This window comes from Phocoena sinus, chromosome 7 (assembly GCF_008692025.1).
Source record: "Phocoena sinus isolate mPhoSin1 chromosome 7, mPhoSin1.pri, whole genome shotgun sequence".
Classification (NCBI taxonomy): domain Eukaryota; kingdom Metazoa; phylum Chordata; class Mammalia; order Artiodactyla; family Phocoenidae; genus Phocoena; species Phocoena sinus.
The window spans coordinates 64,156,412-64,174,969 of NC_045769.1; the positions used below are offsets into that span (position 1 = coordinate 64,156,412).

An 18,558-nucleotide genomic window follows, 5' to 3' on the forward strand; every position below is an offset into this window, starting at 1 on the left:
CAGCCCGCCACTGCCAGGTTCCCGGGATCCAGGGACAACGTCCCCGGGACAGCGCACGGCGGGCCTCAGGCTGGTGCAACGTCACGCCGGCCTCTGCCGCAACGTCACGCTGCCTCTGCCGCCGCAGGCCGGCCCCACACGCAGTGCCCCTCCTTCCCCCATCCCCCAACCCCCGGCCTGAGTGAGCCGGAGGCCCCGAATCAGCGGCTCCTTTAACCCTGTCCTGTCTGAGCGAAAAAACAGACGCCCTCCAGCGACCTACACACAAGAGGCAGGGCCAAATCCAAAGCTGAGCTCCTGTGAGCTGTGAGAACAAAGAAGAGAAAGGGAAATCTCTCCCAGCAGCCACAGAAGCAGCGGATTAAAGCTCCACAATCAACTTGATATACCCTGCATCTGTGGAATACCTGAATAGACAAGGAATGATCCCAAATTGAAGAGGTGGAATTTAGGAGCGAGATCTATGATTTTTTTCCCTTTTCCTCTTTTTGTGAATGTGTACGTGTATGCTTCTGTGTGACATCTAGTCTGTATACTCTAGCTTCCACCATTTGTCCTAGGGCTATATCCGTCCATGACTTTTTTTTAAAAATTCTTTTTCTTAATAATTAAGTTTAATTGTAATAACTTTATTATACTTTACCTTCGTTCTTTCTTTCTTTCCTTCCTTCCCTCCCTCCTTTAGACAACGAATCACCCCAAATTGAGGAGGTGGTCTCAGGGAGCAGGATTTATGATTTTTCCCCCTTTACCTCTTTTTGTGAAGGTGTATGTGTATGCTTCTGTGTAAGATTTTCTCTGTATAGCTTTGCTTCCAACATTTGTCCTAAGGTTCTATCCGTCCCTTTTTTTTTTTTTTTTCTAAATATTTTTTAATTCAATAACTATATTATACTTTACTTTATTTTTACTGTATCATCTTTCTTTCTGTCTTTTTTTCCTTCTTTCCCTCCTTCCTTCCTTCCTCCCTCCCTCCCTCCCTCCCTCCTTTCTTTCCTTCTTTGCTTCTTTCTTCCTTCCTTCCTTTCCTCCTTTCCCTCTTTCTTTACTCATACTTCTACTAATTCTCCCTACTTTTTCTCCCTTTTATTCTGAGCTGTGTGGATGAAAGGCTCTTGGTGCTCCAGCCAGGAGTCAGGGCTCTGCCTCTGAGGTAGGAGAGCCAACTTCAGGACACTGGTCAACAAGAGACCTCCCAGCTCCACATAATATTAAACGGTGGAAATATCCCAGAGACCTCCATCTTAACACCAGCACCCAGCTTCACTCAACGACCAGCAAGCCATAGTGCTGGACAACCTATGCCAAACAACTAGCAAAACAGGAACACAACCCCACCCATTAGCAGAGAGGCTGCCTAAAATCATAATAAGGCCACAGACACCCCAAAACACACCACCAGACGTGAACCTGCCCACTAGAGAGACAAGATCCAGCCTCATCCAGCACAACACAGGCACTAGTCCCCTCCACCAGGAAGCCTACACAACCCACTGAAACAACCTTAGCCACTGGAGACAGACATCAAAAACAACGGGAACTACGAACCTGCAGCCTGCAAAAAGGAGACCCCAAACACAGTAAGATAAGCAAAATGAGAAGACAGAAAAACACACAGCAGATGAAGGAGCAAGATAAAAACCCACCAGACCTAACAAATGAAGAGGAAATAGGCAATCTACCTGAAAAAGAATTCAGAATAATGATAGTAAGGATGATCCGAAATCTTGGAAGTAGAATGGACAAAATGCAAGAAACAGTTAACAAGGACCTACAAGAACTAAAGATGAAACAAGCAACGATGAACAATGCAATAAATGAAATTAAAATCACTCTAGATAGGATCAATAGCAGAATAACTGAGGCAGAAGAACGGATAAGTGACCTGGAAGATAAAGTAGTGGAAATAACTACTGCAGAGCAGAATAAAGAAAAAAGAATGAAAAGAACTGAGGACAGTCTCAGAGACCTCTGGGACAACATGAAACGCACCAACATTCGAATTATAGGGGTTCCAGAAGAAGAAGAAAGAAAGAAAGGGACTGAGAAAATATTTGAAGAGATTATAGTTGAAAACTTCCCTAATATGGGAAAGGAAATAGTTAATCAAGTCCAGGAAGCACAGAGGGTCCCATACAGGATAAATACAAGGAGAAACACGCCAAGACACATATTAATCAAACTGTCAAAAATTAAATACAAAGAAAGCATATTAAAAGCAGCAAGGGAAAAACAACAAATAACACACAAGGGAATCCCCATAAGGTTAACAGCTGATCTCTCAGCAGAAACCCTACAAGCCAGAAGGGAGTGGCAGGACATACTGAAAGTGATGAAGGAGAATAGCCTGAAACCAAGACTACTCTACCCAGCAAGGATCTCATTCACATTTGATGGAGAAATTAAAACCTTTACAGACAAGCAAAAGCTGAGAGAGTTCAGCACCACCAAACCAGCTTTACAACAAATGCTAAAGGAACTTCTCTAGACACGAAACACAAGAGTAGGAAATGACCTATAGTAGCGAACCCAAAACAATATATAAAATGGAAATAGGAACATACATATCAATAATTACCTTAAATGTAAATGGACTAAATGCTCCCACCAAAAGACACAGATTGGCTGAATGGATACAAAAACAAGACCCTTATATATGCTGTCTACAAGAGACCCACTTCAGACCTAGAGACACATACAGACTGAAAGTAAGGGGATGGAAAAAGATATTCCATGCAAATGGAAACCAAAAGAAAGCTGGAGTAGCAATTCTCATATCAGACAAAATAGACTTTAAAATAAGGACTATCAAAAGGGACAAAGAAGGACACTACATAATGATCAAGGGATCGATCCAAGAAGAAGATATAACAATTGTAAATATTTATGCACCCAACATAGGAGCACCTCAATACATAAGGCAAATACTAACAACCATAAAAGGGGAGATCAACAGTAACACATTCATAGTAGGGGACTTTAACACCCCACTTTCACCCATGGACAGATCATCCAAAATGAAAATAAATAAGGAAACACAAGCTTTAAATGATACATTAAACAAGATGGACTTAATTGATATTTATAGGACACTCCATCCAAAAACAACAGAATACACATTTTTCTCAAGTGCTCATGGAACATTCTCCAGGATAGATCATATCTTGGGTCACAAATCAAGCCTTGGTAAATTTAAGAAAACTGAAATTGTATCAAGTATCTTTTCCGACCACAACGCCATGAGACTAGATATCAATTACAGGAAAAGATCTGTAAAAAATACAAACACATGGAGGCTAAACAATACACTACTTAATAATGAAGTGATCACTGAAGAAATCAAAGAGGAAATAAAAAAATACCTAGAAACAAATGACAATGGAGACACAACGACCCAAAACCTATGGGATGCAGCAAAAGCAGTTCTAAGGGGGAAGTTTATAGCAATACAAGCCCACCTTAAGAAGCAGGAAACATCTCGAATAAACAACCTAACCTTGCACCTCAAGCAATTAGAGAAAGAAGAACAAAAAAAACCCAAAACTAGCAGAAGGAAAGAAATCATAAAAATCAGATCAGAAATAAATGAAAAAGAAATGAAGGAAACAATAGCAAAGATCAATAAAACTAAAAGCTGGTTCTTTGAGAAGATAAACAAAATAGATAAACCACTAGCCAGACTCATCAAGAAAAAAAGGGAGAAGACTCAAATCAATAGAATTAGAAATGAAAAAGGAGAAGTAACAACTGACACTGCAGAAATAAAAAAAATCATGAGAGATTACTACAAGCAACTCTATGCCAATAAAATGGACAATCTGGAAGAAATGGACAAATTCTTAGAAATGCACAACCTGCCAAGACTGAATCAGGAAGAAATAGAAAATATGAACAGACCAATCACAAGCACTGAAATTGAAACTGTGATTAAAAACCTTCCAACAAACAAAAGCCCAGGACCAGATGGCTTCACAGGTGAATTCTATCAAACGTTTAGAGAAGAGCTAACACCTATCCTTCTCAAACTCTTCCAAAATATAGCAGAGGGAGGAAAACTCCCAAATTCCTTCTACGAAGCCACCATCACCTTGATACCAAAACCAGACAAGGATGTCACAAAGAAAGAAAACTACAGGCCAATATCACTGATGAACATAGATGCAAAAATCCTCAACAAAATACTAGCAAACAGAATCCAACAGCACATTAAAAGGATCATACACCATGATCAAGTGGGGTTTATTCCAGGAATGCAAGGATTCTTCAATATACGCAAATCTATCAATGTGATAAACCATATTAACAAATTGAAGGAGAAAAACCATATGATCATCTCAATAGATGCAGAGAAAGCTTTCGACAAAATTCAACACCCATTTATGATAAAAACCCTCCAGAAAGTAGGTATAGAGGGAACTTTCCTAAACATAATAAAAGCAATATATGACAAGCCCACAGCAAACATCATCCTCAATGGTGAAAAACTGAAAGCATTTCCACTAAGATCAGGAACAAGACAAGGTTGCCCACTCTCACCACTCTTATTCAACATAGTTTTGGAAGTTTTAGCCACAGCAATCAGAGAAGAAAAGGAAATAAAAGGAATCCAAATCGGAAAAGAAGAAGTAAAGCTGTCACTGTTTGCAGATGACATGATACTATACATAGAGAATCCTAAAGATGCTACCAGAAAACTACTAGAGCTAATCAATGAATTTGGTAAAGTAGCAGGATACAAAATTAATGCACAGAAATCTCTGGCATTCCTATATACTAATGATGAAAAATCTGAAAGTGAAATCAAGAAAACACTCCCATTTACCATTGCAACAAAAAGAATAAAATATCTAGGAATAAACCTACCTAAGGATACGAAAGACCTGTATGCAGAAAATTATAAGACACTGATGAAAGAAATTAAAGATGATACAAATAGATGGAGAGATATACCATGTTCTTGGATGGGAAGAATCAACATTGTGAAAATGACTCTACTACCCAAAGCAATCTACAGATTCAATGCAATCCCTATCAAACTACCACTGGCATTTTTCACAGAACTAGAACAAAAAATTTCGCAATTTGTATGGAAACACAAAAGACCCCGAATAGCCAAAGCAATCTTTAGAACGAAAAAAGGAGCTGGAGGAATCAGGCTCCCTGACTTCAGACTATATTACAAAGCAACAGTAATCAAGACAGTATGGTACTGGCACAAAAACAGAAAGATAGATCAGTGGAACAGGATAGAAAGCCCAGAGATAAACCCACGCACATATGGACACCTTATCTTTGATAAAGGAGGCAGGAATGTACAGTGGAGAAAGGACAGCCTCTTCAATAAATGGTGCTGGGAAAACTGGACAGGTACATGTAAAAGTATGAGATTAGATCACTCCCTAACACCATACACAAAAATAAGCTCAAAATGGATTAAAGACCTAAATGTAAGGCCAGAAACTATCAAACTCTTAGAAGAAAACATAGGAAGAACACTCTATGACATAAATCACAGCAAGATCCTTTCTGACCCACCTCCTAGAGTAATGGAAATAAAAACAAAAATAAACAAATGGGACCTAATGAAACTTCAAAGCTTTTGCACAGCAAAGGAAACCATAACCAAGACCAAAAGACAACCCTCAGAATGGGAGAAAACATTTGCAAATGAAGCAACTGACAAAGGATTAATCTCCAAAATTTACAAGCAGCTCATGCAGCTCAATAACAAAAAAACAAACAACCCCATCCAAAAATGGGCAGAAGACCTAAATAGACATTTCTCCAAAGAAGATATACAGAATGCCAACAAACACATGAAAGAATGCTCAACATCATTAATCATTAGAGAAATGCAAATCAAAACTACAATGAGATATCATCTCACACCAGTCAGAATGGCCATCATCAAAAAATCTATAAACAATAAATGCTGGAGAGGGTGTGGAGAAAAGGGGACACTCTTGCACTGCTGGTGGGAATGTGAATTGGTTCAGCCACTGTGGAGAACAGTATGGAGGTTCCTTAAAAAACTACAAATAGAATTACCATATGACCCAGCAATCCCACTACTTGGAATATACCCTGAGAAAACCAAAATTCAAAGAGAGTCATGTACCAAAATGTTCATTGCAGCTCTATTTACAATAGCCAGGACATGGAAACAACCTAAGCGCCCATCATCGGATGAATGGATAAAGAAGATGTGGCACATATACACAATGGAATATTACTCAGCCTTAAAAAGAAATGAAATTGAGCTATTTGTAATGAGATGGATAGACCTAGAATCTGTCATACAGAGTGAAGTAAGTCAGAAAGAAAAAGACAAATACCGTATGCTAACACATATATATGGAATTTAAGGGAAAAAAATGTCATGAAGAACCTAGGGGTAAGATAGGAATAAAGACGCAGACCTACTGGAGAACGGACTTAAGGATATGGGGAGGGGGAAGGGTGAGTTTTGACAGGGCGAGAGAGAGTCATGGACATATACACACTAACAAACGTAGTAAGGTAGATAGCTGGGGGGAAGCAGCCGCAAGGCACAGGGATATTAGCTCGGTGCTTTGTGACAGCCTGGAAGGGTGGGATGGGGAGAGTGGGAGGGAGGGAGATGCAAGAGTGAAGACATATGGGAACATATGTATATGTATAGCTGATTCACTTTGTTGTAAAGCAGAAACTAACACACCATTGTAAAGCAATTATACCCCAATAAAGATGTTTAAAAAAAAAAAAAAAAAAGAGGTACAAACTTTCAGTTACACAATACATGAATCATAGGTATGAAATGTACAGTGTGGGGAATATTAGTCAATAATAATGTGATAACTTTGTAGGGTTACAGATAACAACGAACTTTATCATGGTGATCATTTTGTAACGTATAGAAATATCGAATCACTGTGTTGTGGTCCAGGAACTAACATCATGTTGTAGGTCAATTATACTTCAAAAAGAAACAAGCTCATAGAAAAAGATCAGATTTGTGGTTACCCGAGGTGAGCGCTGGGGAGAGGAGGAATTGGATGAAGGTGGTCAAAAGGTACAAACTTCCAGTTACAAGATAAGTAAGTACTGGGCATGTAACGCACAGCATGATAATAGAATGAACACTGCTGTGTGTTATATATGAAAGCTGTTAGGATAGTAAACCCTAAGAGCTCTCATCACAAGGAATAAGTTTTTTTTTCTATTTTTTTAAGGTTCTATCTATATGAGATAACAGATGTTCACTAAACTCGTGTAATCATTTCATGATGTATGTAAGTCAAATCATTATGGTGTACACCTGAAACTTATACAGTGCTGTATGTTCATTATATCTCAATAAAACCAGAAGAAAAAAGAAAAGATATAATCCTCTAATTAGGTTAAAGTTTTTCAAAGGCAAGGACCAGAAAGGATGCTGACAATAATTTGCACCTCCTAAGATTCATGCCTCTGTGTGATCCCTTCCCCTTGAGTGCGGGCTGTTTATTGACTTGCTTCTAACAAACAGAATCTGATGAGATGTCACTTCTGAGATTAGCTTATAAAAGACTATGCTTCCATCTTGGACACTCTGGCTCTGTCTCTCCTGCGTTGCTAGTTCCAGGGGAAGCAGGCTGATATGCTGTGAGCTCTCCATAGATGGAGAGACCCATACGGCAAGGAACTGATATCTCCCGCTAAAACCGTTCCCGAGGACCAGAGGCTTGCCATCAGCTACGTGAGTGAGCTTAGAAGCGGATCATCTCCCAGTAGAGCACTGAGATGTCTGCGTTCCCAGCTGACACCTTGATTACAGCCCTGTGTGGGACTCGGGCACCCAGCTAACCCACACCTGGATTTCTGACCCACAGAAACTCTGAGATAATAAATGTTTGCTTCAAGCTGTTGAGTTTGGGGGCAAGTTGTTATGCAGCAACAGACAAACCAATGTGATACACGGTAATTATTTATAGAGTCTGAAGATTCAGTCTTGGGGGAAGGGACAGATCAGGAGTTTGGGATTGACATGTACACACTGCTATATTTAAAATAGATAACCAACAAGGACCTACTGTATAGCACAAGGAACTCCGCTCAGTACTCTGTAATAACCTAAATGGGAAAAGAATTTATAAAGGAATAGATACATATATATGTATAACTGAATCACTTTGCTGTACACCTGAAACTAACACAACATTGTTAATCAACTATGTTCCAATATAAAATTTAAAAAATTTTTTTAATTAAAAAAGTAAATGAAATAAAATATTTCCTTCAAAAAAAAAAAAAGATTCAGGCTAAAACCCTGTTTGGAGTTCTTCCCTTGCAGAGAATACCAAAGACAGGTTTGCATTGCCCAGTCTGTAAACCACACAGTTTTAAAATTTATACGGACTGTGAAAAAGTCAATATTTTTGTTTCCTAAACAATACGTTTCCTTTACAATTGCTCTCAATTCTTTTCAAAATGAATCCCTCAGTATATGACTAAGGTTTCCCATGAATGACACTTCCTTCCATCCCATACTTACAAAGTAATCAGTTAATAGGAACTCAGATTTATTTTCTGTAGATGAAACTGCGGTTTCTTCCATGAGAGCCTGGATATCATTTTCGACATCTATCTTGCTGATGGCACAGTGGATCTGCGTGTGGCACTGCAATGCCGAGGAAAGCAGAACAAGGTTGCAGAGGACATGTTTCCTGCCAGTTCTTACCATGCATACCAGAGATGGCGAATTCTTTACTACTCACTGTGGTCAGGGTTTGGCCAAAAACAGAAATATGTTGTGAGTACTGGTTTAAGTTATTGCATAAGAGTTGAATTCTTTCCTTCTCCAGCTCCAGGATGCTCTGAGAAGGATGAAAAATGAGATTAGATCAGCCCACTGTTATACAAAACTGAAGTCACCCACTAAGCACAAACACAACGAAGAAAGTCTGAGTGAGCCGTCCTGTCTGTGCCTCTTGATTACATTATATCCACATTGTGGAGGGGGGTAGCTTCCCAGGACAGGAATGTGATTTGATGTCTGTCTTATTTTATCCTCCATTAGGATCAATTTAACTCACACACTTTCTCCAGGCTTTTGTGGGCCAAAATTAGCACATAGGTGGATGCCACAGGTTACCTGATGTTCACAAAGAAGGGGAAGAAAGGAATCATTTGAAAAGAATCTGTGGGTTCCAAAAAAAGAATGAAGCCCAGTAAAACCCACGTCTGTATCTTGGAAATGCAGTCAGACACTAAGTATTTCTAGAATTGTTTGCAGCACATACAAGGCATTCTGCCGGTTCCGGCAGGGACAAAGATGATGAGATGCAAATTCTCTGCTTAAGAAAATTATGTGATGAGAGCAGAAGCTTAAAGTCTGATCAATTCATCATCCTGACCTAAAATTAGGCCTGGGGGTCAGAGACCACTCTTGGAAGGTGGCAACACAGCCTCCCTGTTTTATGCGGGATGACAAAAATTCCACTTTTAGAGTTTTATGGCTTTTAGCTAGGAAGAGTAAATAAAGTAAGGGAGGTCACATTTGCCTTGTCAGCCATTAACATTTTAGAAAAAGTTAGTTATTTGATTCTCACCCCTCACTGCTAGCTGAGCTACAGACTGTTTTGAGGAAATACAGGGACGCTCAGCCACTAGGCATTGTCCAAGAAGGCTGGGTCAAGTGGAAATGCAGGGGGGATTCCTAAGCCTTGTGAGGGCCATAGGAGGCTGCTGGGTATGTGCCCCGAAGCCCGTGGGCTTCGACAGAGGTGGCAAGTGTCCAAGACAACATGCCTCATCCCGTTTCTGTAAGGACAAGGCCTGGGCTTTCCCCCTTTATCCAGGGGCTAGGTTGGTTCCTTTCATACCCGCCATCCCACCCTGCTTCTTCCCACACAGTAAAGAGTACTCATCAATAGTCCTTCCTGAGGAAGAAAGCCTTCTTGGGCAAATTGGTGGGTGGCATTATCGTGGAAATAAGAAGGGCGGACTGCGTCTCAAGGCCTTTGGTAGGGTGGAGGTGGGGAGACATCACAAAGGCCACTGGCTTCTCCCATCCTGTCTTTCAGCACACCTGCAGGGGCCACTAGTCTGTCCAGCCTGGTGTTCCTTTATACCCTTGTGTGTAGACTGCATTCACATCCTGCTGTTATTTAATCTATGGTATATAATCATTAAATTTTCAAAAAATTTTTCTGTGTAATAGTTACATGAAGTTTACCTGTTTTTAACCATTTTTAAGTGTACAGTTCAGTGGCATTAAGTCCATTCACATCGTTGTGCAACCATCACCACTACCCATATCCAGAACTGTTTTCATCTTGCAAACCTGAAACTCTGTACCCATTGACAATAATTCCCCATTCTCTCTCCCCTCATCTCCCCTGGCAGCCACCATTCTACTTGTTGTCCTCCATGAATTTGACTACCCTAGGTATCTCTTATAAGAGGAATCATACAATATTTGTCTTTTTGTGTCTGGTTTATTTCACTTAGCATAAAGTCTTCAACATTCATGCACATTGTAGCCTGTGTCAGAATTTCCTTCTTTTTTAAGGCTGAATAATGTTCCATTGTCTGTACTTACCACAGTTTGTTTACTAGTATATAGTCATTTTAATGCTGCTATAAAATGCAAGTGGTAAAAAGCTGGCAGTAACTGTGAACATCTATGTCAACCACATGCAGATTTCAATTCTGTACCAAGTGTCCTGATGTTTGAATCGGGAAGCCTAGAGCTCTGTTCCCCCACGGCTACCTTTTTTGTCTAGTCAGAAGCTGCACAATTTTTGTAAGTCAATGGGAATGAAATACCTTTGTTTCTGCTCTTGGTCTCCTGAGTCTTTCTCCAAGATCTCAAGTACCAGCCATTTAAATGTGCCCTCTGTCCCCCAGGTACAGGTTTAAAGACACAGAAGAGTAGCCTAGTAAATGTAATGCTTCATCAAAGGGCACCAATCATATGCCTCCTCTAACAAATATGTAAAATAAATTCTGCTCAGTGTCTTAGACCTCAAGTGGGACAGTCTTCAAAAAGAAAGAGTCTTTATATTATGGGGAAAGATCTAGAAAGCAGCTGTTCTAGTTTAGCACCGTGAGCAAAGGACAGGACAGAAAACAAAAGCCAGGTTTGGGGAACACACTGCATCCCTGCTGGGCAGCTGTTTCTATACTGTGACAAGTGCTTAGCCACTAGCATCAATCTTTGACTAGAATAACCAGTGTCCCTTGGTGGCGATGGCAATATTTAAAAGATTTTAATTTCATTTCAGGGAAATCATTAAGATGATCTATGTCTGCTCGTGAAGAGAGGCTGAGACAAATTCCACTGTGGGAAGTGGAAATCCATATCTCATTTAATGAATTATTGCTTTCTATTATTTTGTTCTTTTTGTATAAAATAGGTCATAGAGAAGCAAGATACTCTGGAGGACCTCAAATTATCCTCCTGTGCTTTCATAATAGCACATGAGAGGAAAGTGGGATCAAAGAGTTATCAAGGAAGAGTAAATGGAGAGGCTGTCTGGGGCCCAGGCTTCATGATGATTCACACTCTTCATCCATTCTTTTCACTTCCTGCTGTCCTGACCTTCCGTTTGTACTACCCGGGGAGATTGGAGTGACTTCATTTTCATCTAAATTGTTTTCATAAAACTGATCAAAGAAGTACCTTGTTTTTTCTATAGCACGAACTCTCAAACTTTAGTACGTCTAGAGATCACCTAGGCCCCTTCCTAAAATCATTCAGAAGTTCTGACTTACCCCGTCTAGGAAGGCATTCAGGAATCTGAATTTTAACAAGCACCCTTGACATTGTCTTGGGGCCATAAAGGGCTACAAGAAAATAAATTTTAAAATCATTTGTAATTCTTCCACCTAGAGATGACCACTGTTAACATTTTGATGTATTTTAGTCTGTCGAGGTATGTGTATGTATGATTTTATCTTCCTAGTTATCAACCAAATTATTCAAATTGGTATCTTGTTTTTTCACTTAACATTATACATAAGCAGTTTCCAATGCCACTAGTCTCCAAAACACCATTTTAATTAATAGTGCCTTGTGTAGAGTGTATTGATTTATTTAGTCATCCCCTTAATTTTGGCCATTTGTATTGCCTCTTCCCTTTTACTTTTAATGTATTTTTAACAGAAATCTGTATTTTGTTTTTCATCTACTTCCTCAAGATGGATTTATGGAAAGGAAATTAGGTTTTTCAACCGAGGTCCTAGGAGAGAATTAAACCCTAATGTCCTAAGGCATCTGTTATCTGCAATGAGTTACCATTTCTTCTCTGCATCTAGAGGGTATTAGTCACTACCATCCTTGGGGAACTGAGAAAACAGTCACTCACATTATTTTCTGTGTTCCGTGGTTCAGATGAGGAACACTAGTTGATAATGTGAACATTTTTAAGGCTGTTTGCATTTATTGCAAAAGGCTTTCTAAAATAATTCCTCTAGTAAATACTAACAGTACCAAACATTTGATTTGTGGTCACTTTTGATAGAGTGGCTATTATTATCATTATCATTATTATTATTTGGCCACACTGAGCAGCTTGCAGGATCTTAGTTCCCCAACCAGGGACTGAACCTGGGCTCATGGCAGTGACAGCACGGAGTCCTAATCACTGGGGCACCGGGGAATTCTCGAGTGGTTATTATTTTTCAAAATATATTATAGGTTATTTCTAACAACTGAATTGTTTCTTCTTGGAAGGTAGGAAATGTGGCTTGAACATAGAATAATTATGAAGTATTAAGACTAATTTTGACATGTGGTTTGTGCAATTGGTTTCATTACTTAATAATTGCACTTGAGACTTTACAGTATCTAGTAAACTACCTTAAGCATAGTTCAATGAATGTTCTCTGAAAGAATTTGTGAATCCAATCTGCAGAGTAAGAAGGGGTAAGAGGACACTTCATAAGACGTTAAAATACATTCTTATATTCCATTTTTACAGAAGAATGGTGGGAGAATGGAGAAAAAAATGAAATGGAACAACCCTGGTTGACCCATCTCCACTTTCCACACTTCTAATAAAATTCCATTTTAATTGAGTTCAGCCCACTTTTGTTATGTGTCTTCATGAATATCACATTTTACTCCTGTTGTTTGCAAACAACTGAGAATGAGGAATACATAGTGTAATATGTGAATCAATGACTTGTTGGTATAGACTGAGTATGTACAATCCAACAAAATACTAAGTAAGGGAATCCTTATTGGTTACAGTTAGGCAAGGATGACTCGACAGGAGTATCTCAGGTGGGTCTAGTAGGGCTTGGTTTGGCACTCAGGGGGCAGAGGTTAGCTCTAAGCAAGAGGATAAGCTTAGAACTTAAACTTACAACTCTTATGGGAGTAAGAGGAACTGTGTGAACTCAAAGGAAGAGGGGGGAGAAATACCAGTGGCCTCCAGCATGGTGGTAGCAATAAACCAGGAAACAAAGAGGATGAAAGGAACCTTTCTTTTTTTTATGGAGATTCTGACTTGTAGTAGATTCTCTACCTGATTTGGATTCTAATTAAAAAACCGAGTCTTAAATATTTTTAAAGCTCAGTTGAAAGAAGCTCTTTTGAAAGGTAAATGATATACATCTTGTCACCATCACGAAGACTTTATAAGCAAAGAAGATAATTTCCATAGCTTCAACATAAAAGTTGGAACTGCTGAAAGCAGGCTGGGGTGGAAGGAAAAGGTGGAGGAGGACCCTAACAGGAGAAAAGGGCACTGAGAAAAAGGAAGGAGAGACCTAGTAAGAGCCTCTGATAAGGGTCCTTAGTAACAGCAATACCTAACACATCTCGAAGGCCAGCTAGACGTCCGCTACACCAGGAATCCTGGCAGCCATACCAGTAAGAATCATAATTATCTCCCGTTGTTGTGATATAGATAGAAAAATGAGACGGATGGAGACATCTAGGTTAAGTGTTTTTCTCATAGCCCTTGAAGGGTGCCTAGAAGATAGAATGCGAGCAGTGATTTCTCTCCCACACAAAGCTCTTTGGAAAAAGAAAGAAAGAAAGAAAAAAACTTGAATGCATAACTTACCTGGAAGCAATTTTCCAGTGTGTTCTCCCATTTCAGTCTGGTAGAACAGCTGGCCATGTTTTTTTGGTAGTAATTTTCATCTTCTTTTGACAACTTCTCAGTTGATTTTTTCAGTTTATTGAGGAGCTAAGGTAAAACATCAGTGTCACGTATTCATGAACGCATTTATGAAAGCCCTTTGTAATTCTGGAGAAAGAGTTATATGCATCCCAATGATGAGTTTCTTTTCTCCCAGCTAAAGTCATAAACAGTGACAACAGATGACAAAATCAAAGACCTTTCTCAGAAAACAGGGATGTCAGAAATGAAAGGAAACGTAAGAGCCTTTCCATAGGATTCCTACAATTTTTCACGAGGAAATTGAGGTCCTTAAATACCATGTGATATGCCCACTTTCATCAGATGAAGGAAGAGGCCAAATGACAGGTGCAGAGAAGCGAGTACAGATCAGGAACCTCCAACTCAAGGCTGTAATCTACCAATGATGCCCGTTCTCTTATTTCGTAAATCCTTCAGGCCTCCGCATTTCTTACCGGGGCAGGTAGAGATCTGCACGATCAGATAATTTATAAAACTAGCATTAGGCCTGGAGACCATCCTCTCACTCCACTTTCACTATTTAAACTCTGCATTATAACTCTGGAATCAGACTTCAGGATTAGAGTCCTGGTTCTGACTACAGGTGAGTTACTTAAACTTCAAAAGCCACAGTTTTCTCATCTCTGTGATGGGGACAGCGATGCTTCCACTTCACTGTGTTGCTCTGAGGAATCAAGCAGGTGATACAGGTAAGAAACAGGGCACACCGCTTGACAGTTAGTATAGCACTCAAAGACAAGTGAGTGTTACTATTACTAGGGAAGAAAGAGCCTGAGATACATGCCATAGTTCACTGCAAGTTATGGACAGCTTGACAAATGCTTTCCTGTCATCCTGACCCCCAATGATACGCTCCTTCACAGAGAGCCCCTTCTGGTCAGTCACCAAAATTGGCCATCCTGACTGTGAAAATCAAAGTAATACAAAACTCTCTGGACCAGGGTAGTTTGAATTGAATTCTCAAAATGCTCAGACACATAATTTCACATCTCTGAGAAAGGAAGAAGTTGTATTTACATGAATGATTCTCAGACTTTAATATGCCTAGGAATGACCAGAGATTCTTGGAAAATTGCAGATTTTCAGGGTTCCACCAATAGCAATACTGATTCAGTAGCTCGGTAGTGGGACCAGGAAATCTGAATTTTCACTGCCTCCTCAGGTGATTCTGATGCAAATGGTCCTCAAGCCACAGTTCAAGGAGTACCAAGGAGCCCTGTGATTTAAGCAGTTTAGGATTTTCAAGGACAGAGATAAAGGTTTTTAAGAATGCTCCTCTTTATGTTTAAGGACACTTTGACTAACGTTTCAGTAGCGAAGAACATTCGTCCAAAATGCTGAATATTAACACCGCTCACTTTATTATTCCAGTTGATATGCTAGCCATTCAACTGTCCCTCAGCTCTGATGTATGACCTACCCAGGACACGGATGGTTTTGTATATCAAGTGTAATGAGCCATTTATCTATAGAGATATGAACTTGTGAATTTTAGCCTGATAATGATACAGAGAAAGGGTTGCATGTTCACCATGGCTATACTTGGCTAAGTCATTGTTCTTTGATTCTTACTGAGTGTGCCCAGCAATGAGAACAGAGTCAATCTGGAGACTGACTGCACAAATCTCTACCTGTCCTGGTAAGAAATGCCAAGGCCTGAAGGATTTACAGAGTAAGAGTACAGGAATCATCGGTAGATTACAGTCTTGAGTTGGAGGTTCCTGATCTGTACTTGCTTCTTCTCACCACTCACGTTCATCAGCTTACACTCTATAGAAGTTTCTGCTCAGCAAATTTACAGCAAATAACCCCAAACATATACAGAAGAAGAATGGAGACTCTTATATTCTTATTTAAGGAACTTCTCAGAAACTTTTCCTAAAATCTGTCAAAGATAAATACTTTTTCTTTCCTCTTTTCTTTCTCTTGGAACAAACATCGATTCATTAATTCATTAATTCATTCATCAAACATTTCTTGACTGCCACACCGTGTCATGTACTAGACACTGGGAATAGATAAAGGAACTAGATAGGCTCCCTCTCTAGTCAAAGACCCACACAGGCCATTGTTATCCTGTTTGATAGATCCCAAGATGATAGAAGTATTCAGGTGTCACAGAGTGGGTGCTCACAGAAATGATCCCTGTGTGAATAAACCTAAAATGAAAGTAGGAATTGGTGAGGCAAAATAGCATGACATGATCCAAAAAATATTTTGGTGAGGTTGGAGCACACAGTTTGAGAGAAATAATAGCAAGTGAAAATGCTGAAAAGTTAAGCAAGGGCCAAATCAGGGAGGGTCTTGAGGGCCACACAAAAGAGTCTGTGCTTTATCCTGAGGTCACCTGGAAACCTTTGAAGGCTTTTTAAAGGAGAATAACATGCTCAGATTCGAGTTCCAGAAAAGTCAGCTTGGCTTGTGTATAGGGGATAAGGAGAGGAAACACTGAAAGCCAAGACACCAATTTGTCAGTTGGAGTAACCCAAGCAGTGATGATGGTGGCCTGGGAGAGAGGAGTGGCAGTGGGGAGAAATATAAGTAGATAAATTCAGGAAGTATTTGGTTTAGGACTTAGAATTGGGAGGATATGGTAGATGGTGATATTCAAATATATAAAAAACAGAGGAATAAAAAATATTTTTGGTAGAGGGAAGTGATGGTTCTGATTTTGGATATTGAGTTTGAGATGCCAGAGAGCAGTTCAGAGACTGGTTTGGGCTGGAGACATAAGTTTGGGTATTGTCAGCAGAGACATGGTAGCCAAAGCCTTGAGAGTATATTTGTTGAGTACGTGCTGTGTATTGAGCACTTGAGAGTACTGTGTGGGACGCTGGAGATATGATGCCGAATAAAACAGAATGAGGCCCAGGAGAGAAATCATCAGGCACAACAATATAGAAAGTTCAGGCAGAATGAGGGCAGTCCATAAAGGAGCTTAAGAAAAAACTGACAGAAAGGAAAACCAAAAGAGTAAGATGGCGTTGCAGTTAAAAGAAGAGAATGTTTCTAGAAGGGGAAAGTCAATGATGCTCAATGCTTCTAAGAAATTAAAGTCAGAACTGGAAAGCACCCATTAGCTTTAGCAACAAGGACCACGTATTCAATGGCAAGAACATTTCTCGCGAATTGGTGGGGAAAGCTTGGTCGGTGGTTTGAGGAGTGGTTTGAGGAGTGAACGGGAGATGAAGTGGAGACAGAGCACAGATAACCCTTCCAATAAATCTTATTGTAAAAAGAAAGAGATGATGATATCTGGAGAGGAGCAGGAACAGGAATATCAGGGAGACAAAGGGTGTCTCCCTGATTCTTCCTACTCTCCCAAGATAGAGGGAAGTTGAAAAGGCTGATGGGAAGCAACCCTTAGAGATATAGGAGAGAAGGGAATAATCCAGGGAAGGGCCTCTGAGAGGAGGCTGGGATGGGAATCAGAGCACAAGATGAAGAATTGGCCTGTCGCATTGCACACAGGACTTCAGTAGGGAGGTGGCTGTCCTGACTTCTATTTACTCTGTGACGCTGGAGGCAAGATGGTCTGCTGAGAGTGGGTGGTGAGGATGGAGGAGCGAGAAGAATGGAGATGCAGATCAGCTTCTGGTGAGAACAAGAATTGCTGAGCAGGAAAACAGGAAGGATTGCTGAGCAGCACCGAACCAGTCCGGCTCAAGTGGGAGATCATGGGCACGTCTGTGTGAGATGCAAAAATGAACGCCGCCTTAGGCGTTGAGTTTTAGGACTAAAATAGAGAAAGCTACCAGATAAAGTGATGACGATGGTAGGGGTCTGTGTTGTAATGACAGCCAAGGGCTATGGTTGACAGGACCAGGTGGAGGAGGGCAGGGGAGGATCATGAACTTCCGCCTCCCAGGGAGGCTGCTAATGAGGGAAGGAAGCAAAAATTTACCACTTAGCTGCCCATGCTTTTGCCTTTGTCATTCCTCGACATCAATAAAGAATAGCTTCTAATGAGGGCTCCAAATGCCTACAACGAGGTCCTGGAGCTTAGGTTTTTAACTTACTTTGGTTTTGCCTCCTCTTCGGAAGCTGTCTCATTATTCAGTACCTGTTATGATCATTTCAAACTGTGAAGATTGACACAAGAACCTTGTGATATCTTGCTAACAATGAATCTAAGTTATTCAACTGATAGTTTCCTCAGATGAAATAATAGAGTTACTTGGCAATGACAATTCTCTTTTTCTTTTAAGAATGTTTTGGGTTGCAGTGGTGCTGCCTGCACTTCCTTAGGGGGACTCCATCTCTGGGGGAAGATATTGACTATTTCAAAGGTTTCCAATCTGGGGCACATACCATAAGGGGTGTCCAAGATAATCTAATACTCCAATATTAGTTGTGTTCATTTTTGCCTAAAAAGAGTGTTCAAGCTTACTCTTATTCAATATATGAATTGATATTGGTGCCC

General features: G+C 40.1%; 1 protein-coding gene across 3 annotated transcripts in view; it reads right to left on the reverse strand.

Moving 5' to 3' along the window:
- The window catches only part of NOSTRIN (nitric oxide synthase trafficking), a 74,485-nt gene that overhangs the window by 16,324 nt on the left and 39,603 nt on the right, over positions 1 to 18,558 (reverse strand). For all 3 annotated transcript variants that reach the window (XM_032636502.1, XM_032636501.1, XM_032636500.1), the window contains 3 exons: positions 14,037 to 14,162; positions 8,736 to 8,834; positions 8,513 to 8,638 (listed from right to left, as the gene is read on the reverse strand). In XM_032636502.1, coding sequence (XP_032492393.1) covers positions 8,513 to 8,638; positions 8,736 to 8,834; positions 14,037 to 14,162 — 351 coding nt within the window. The remainder of the gene's footprint in view (positions 1 to 8,512; positions 8,639 to 8,735; positions 8,835 to 14,036; positions 14,163 to 18,558) is intronic.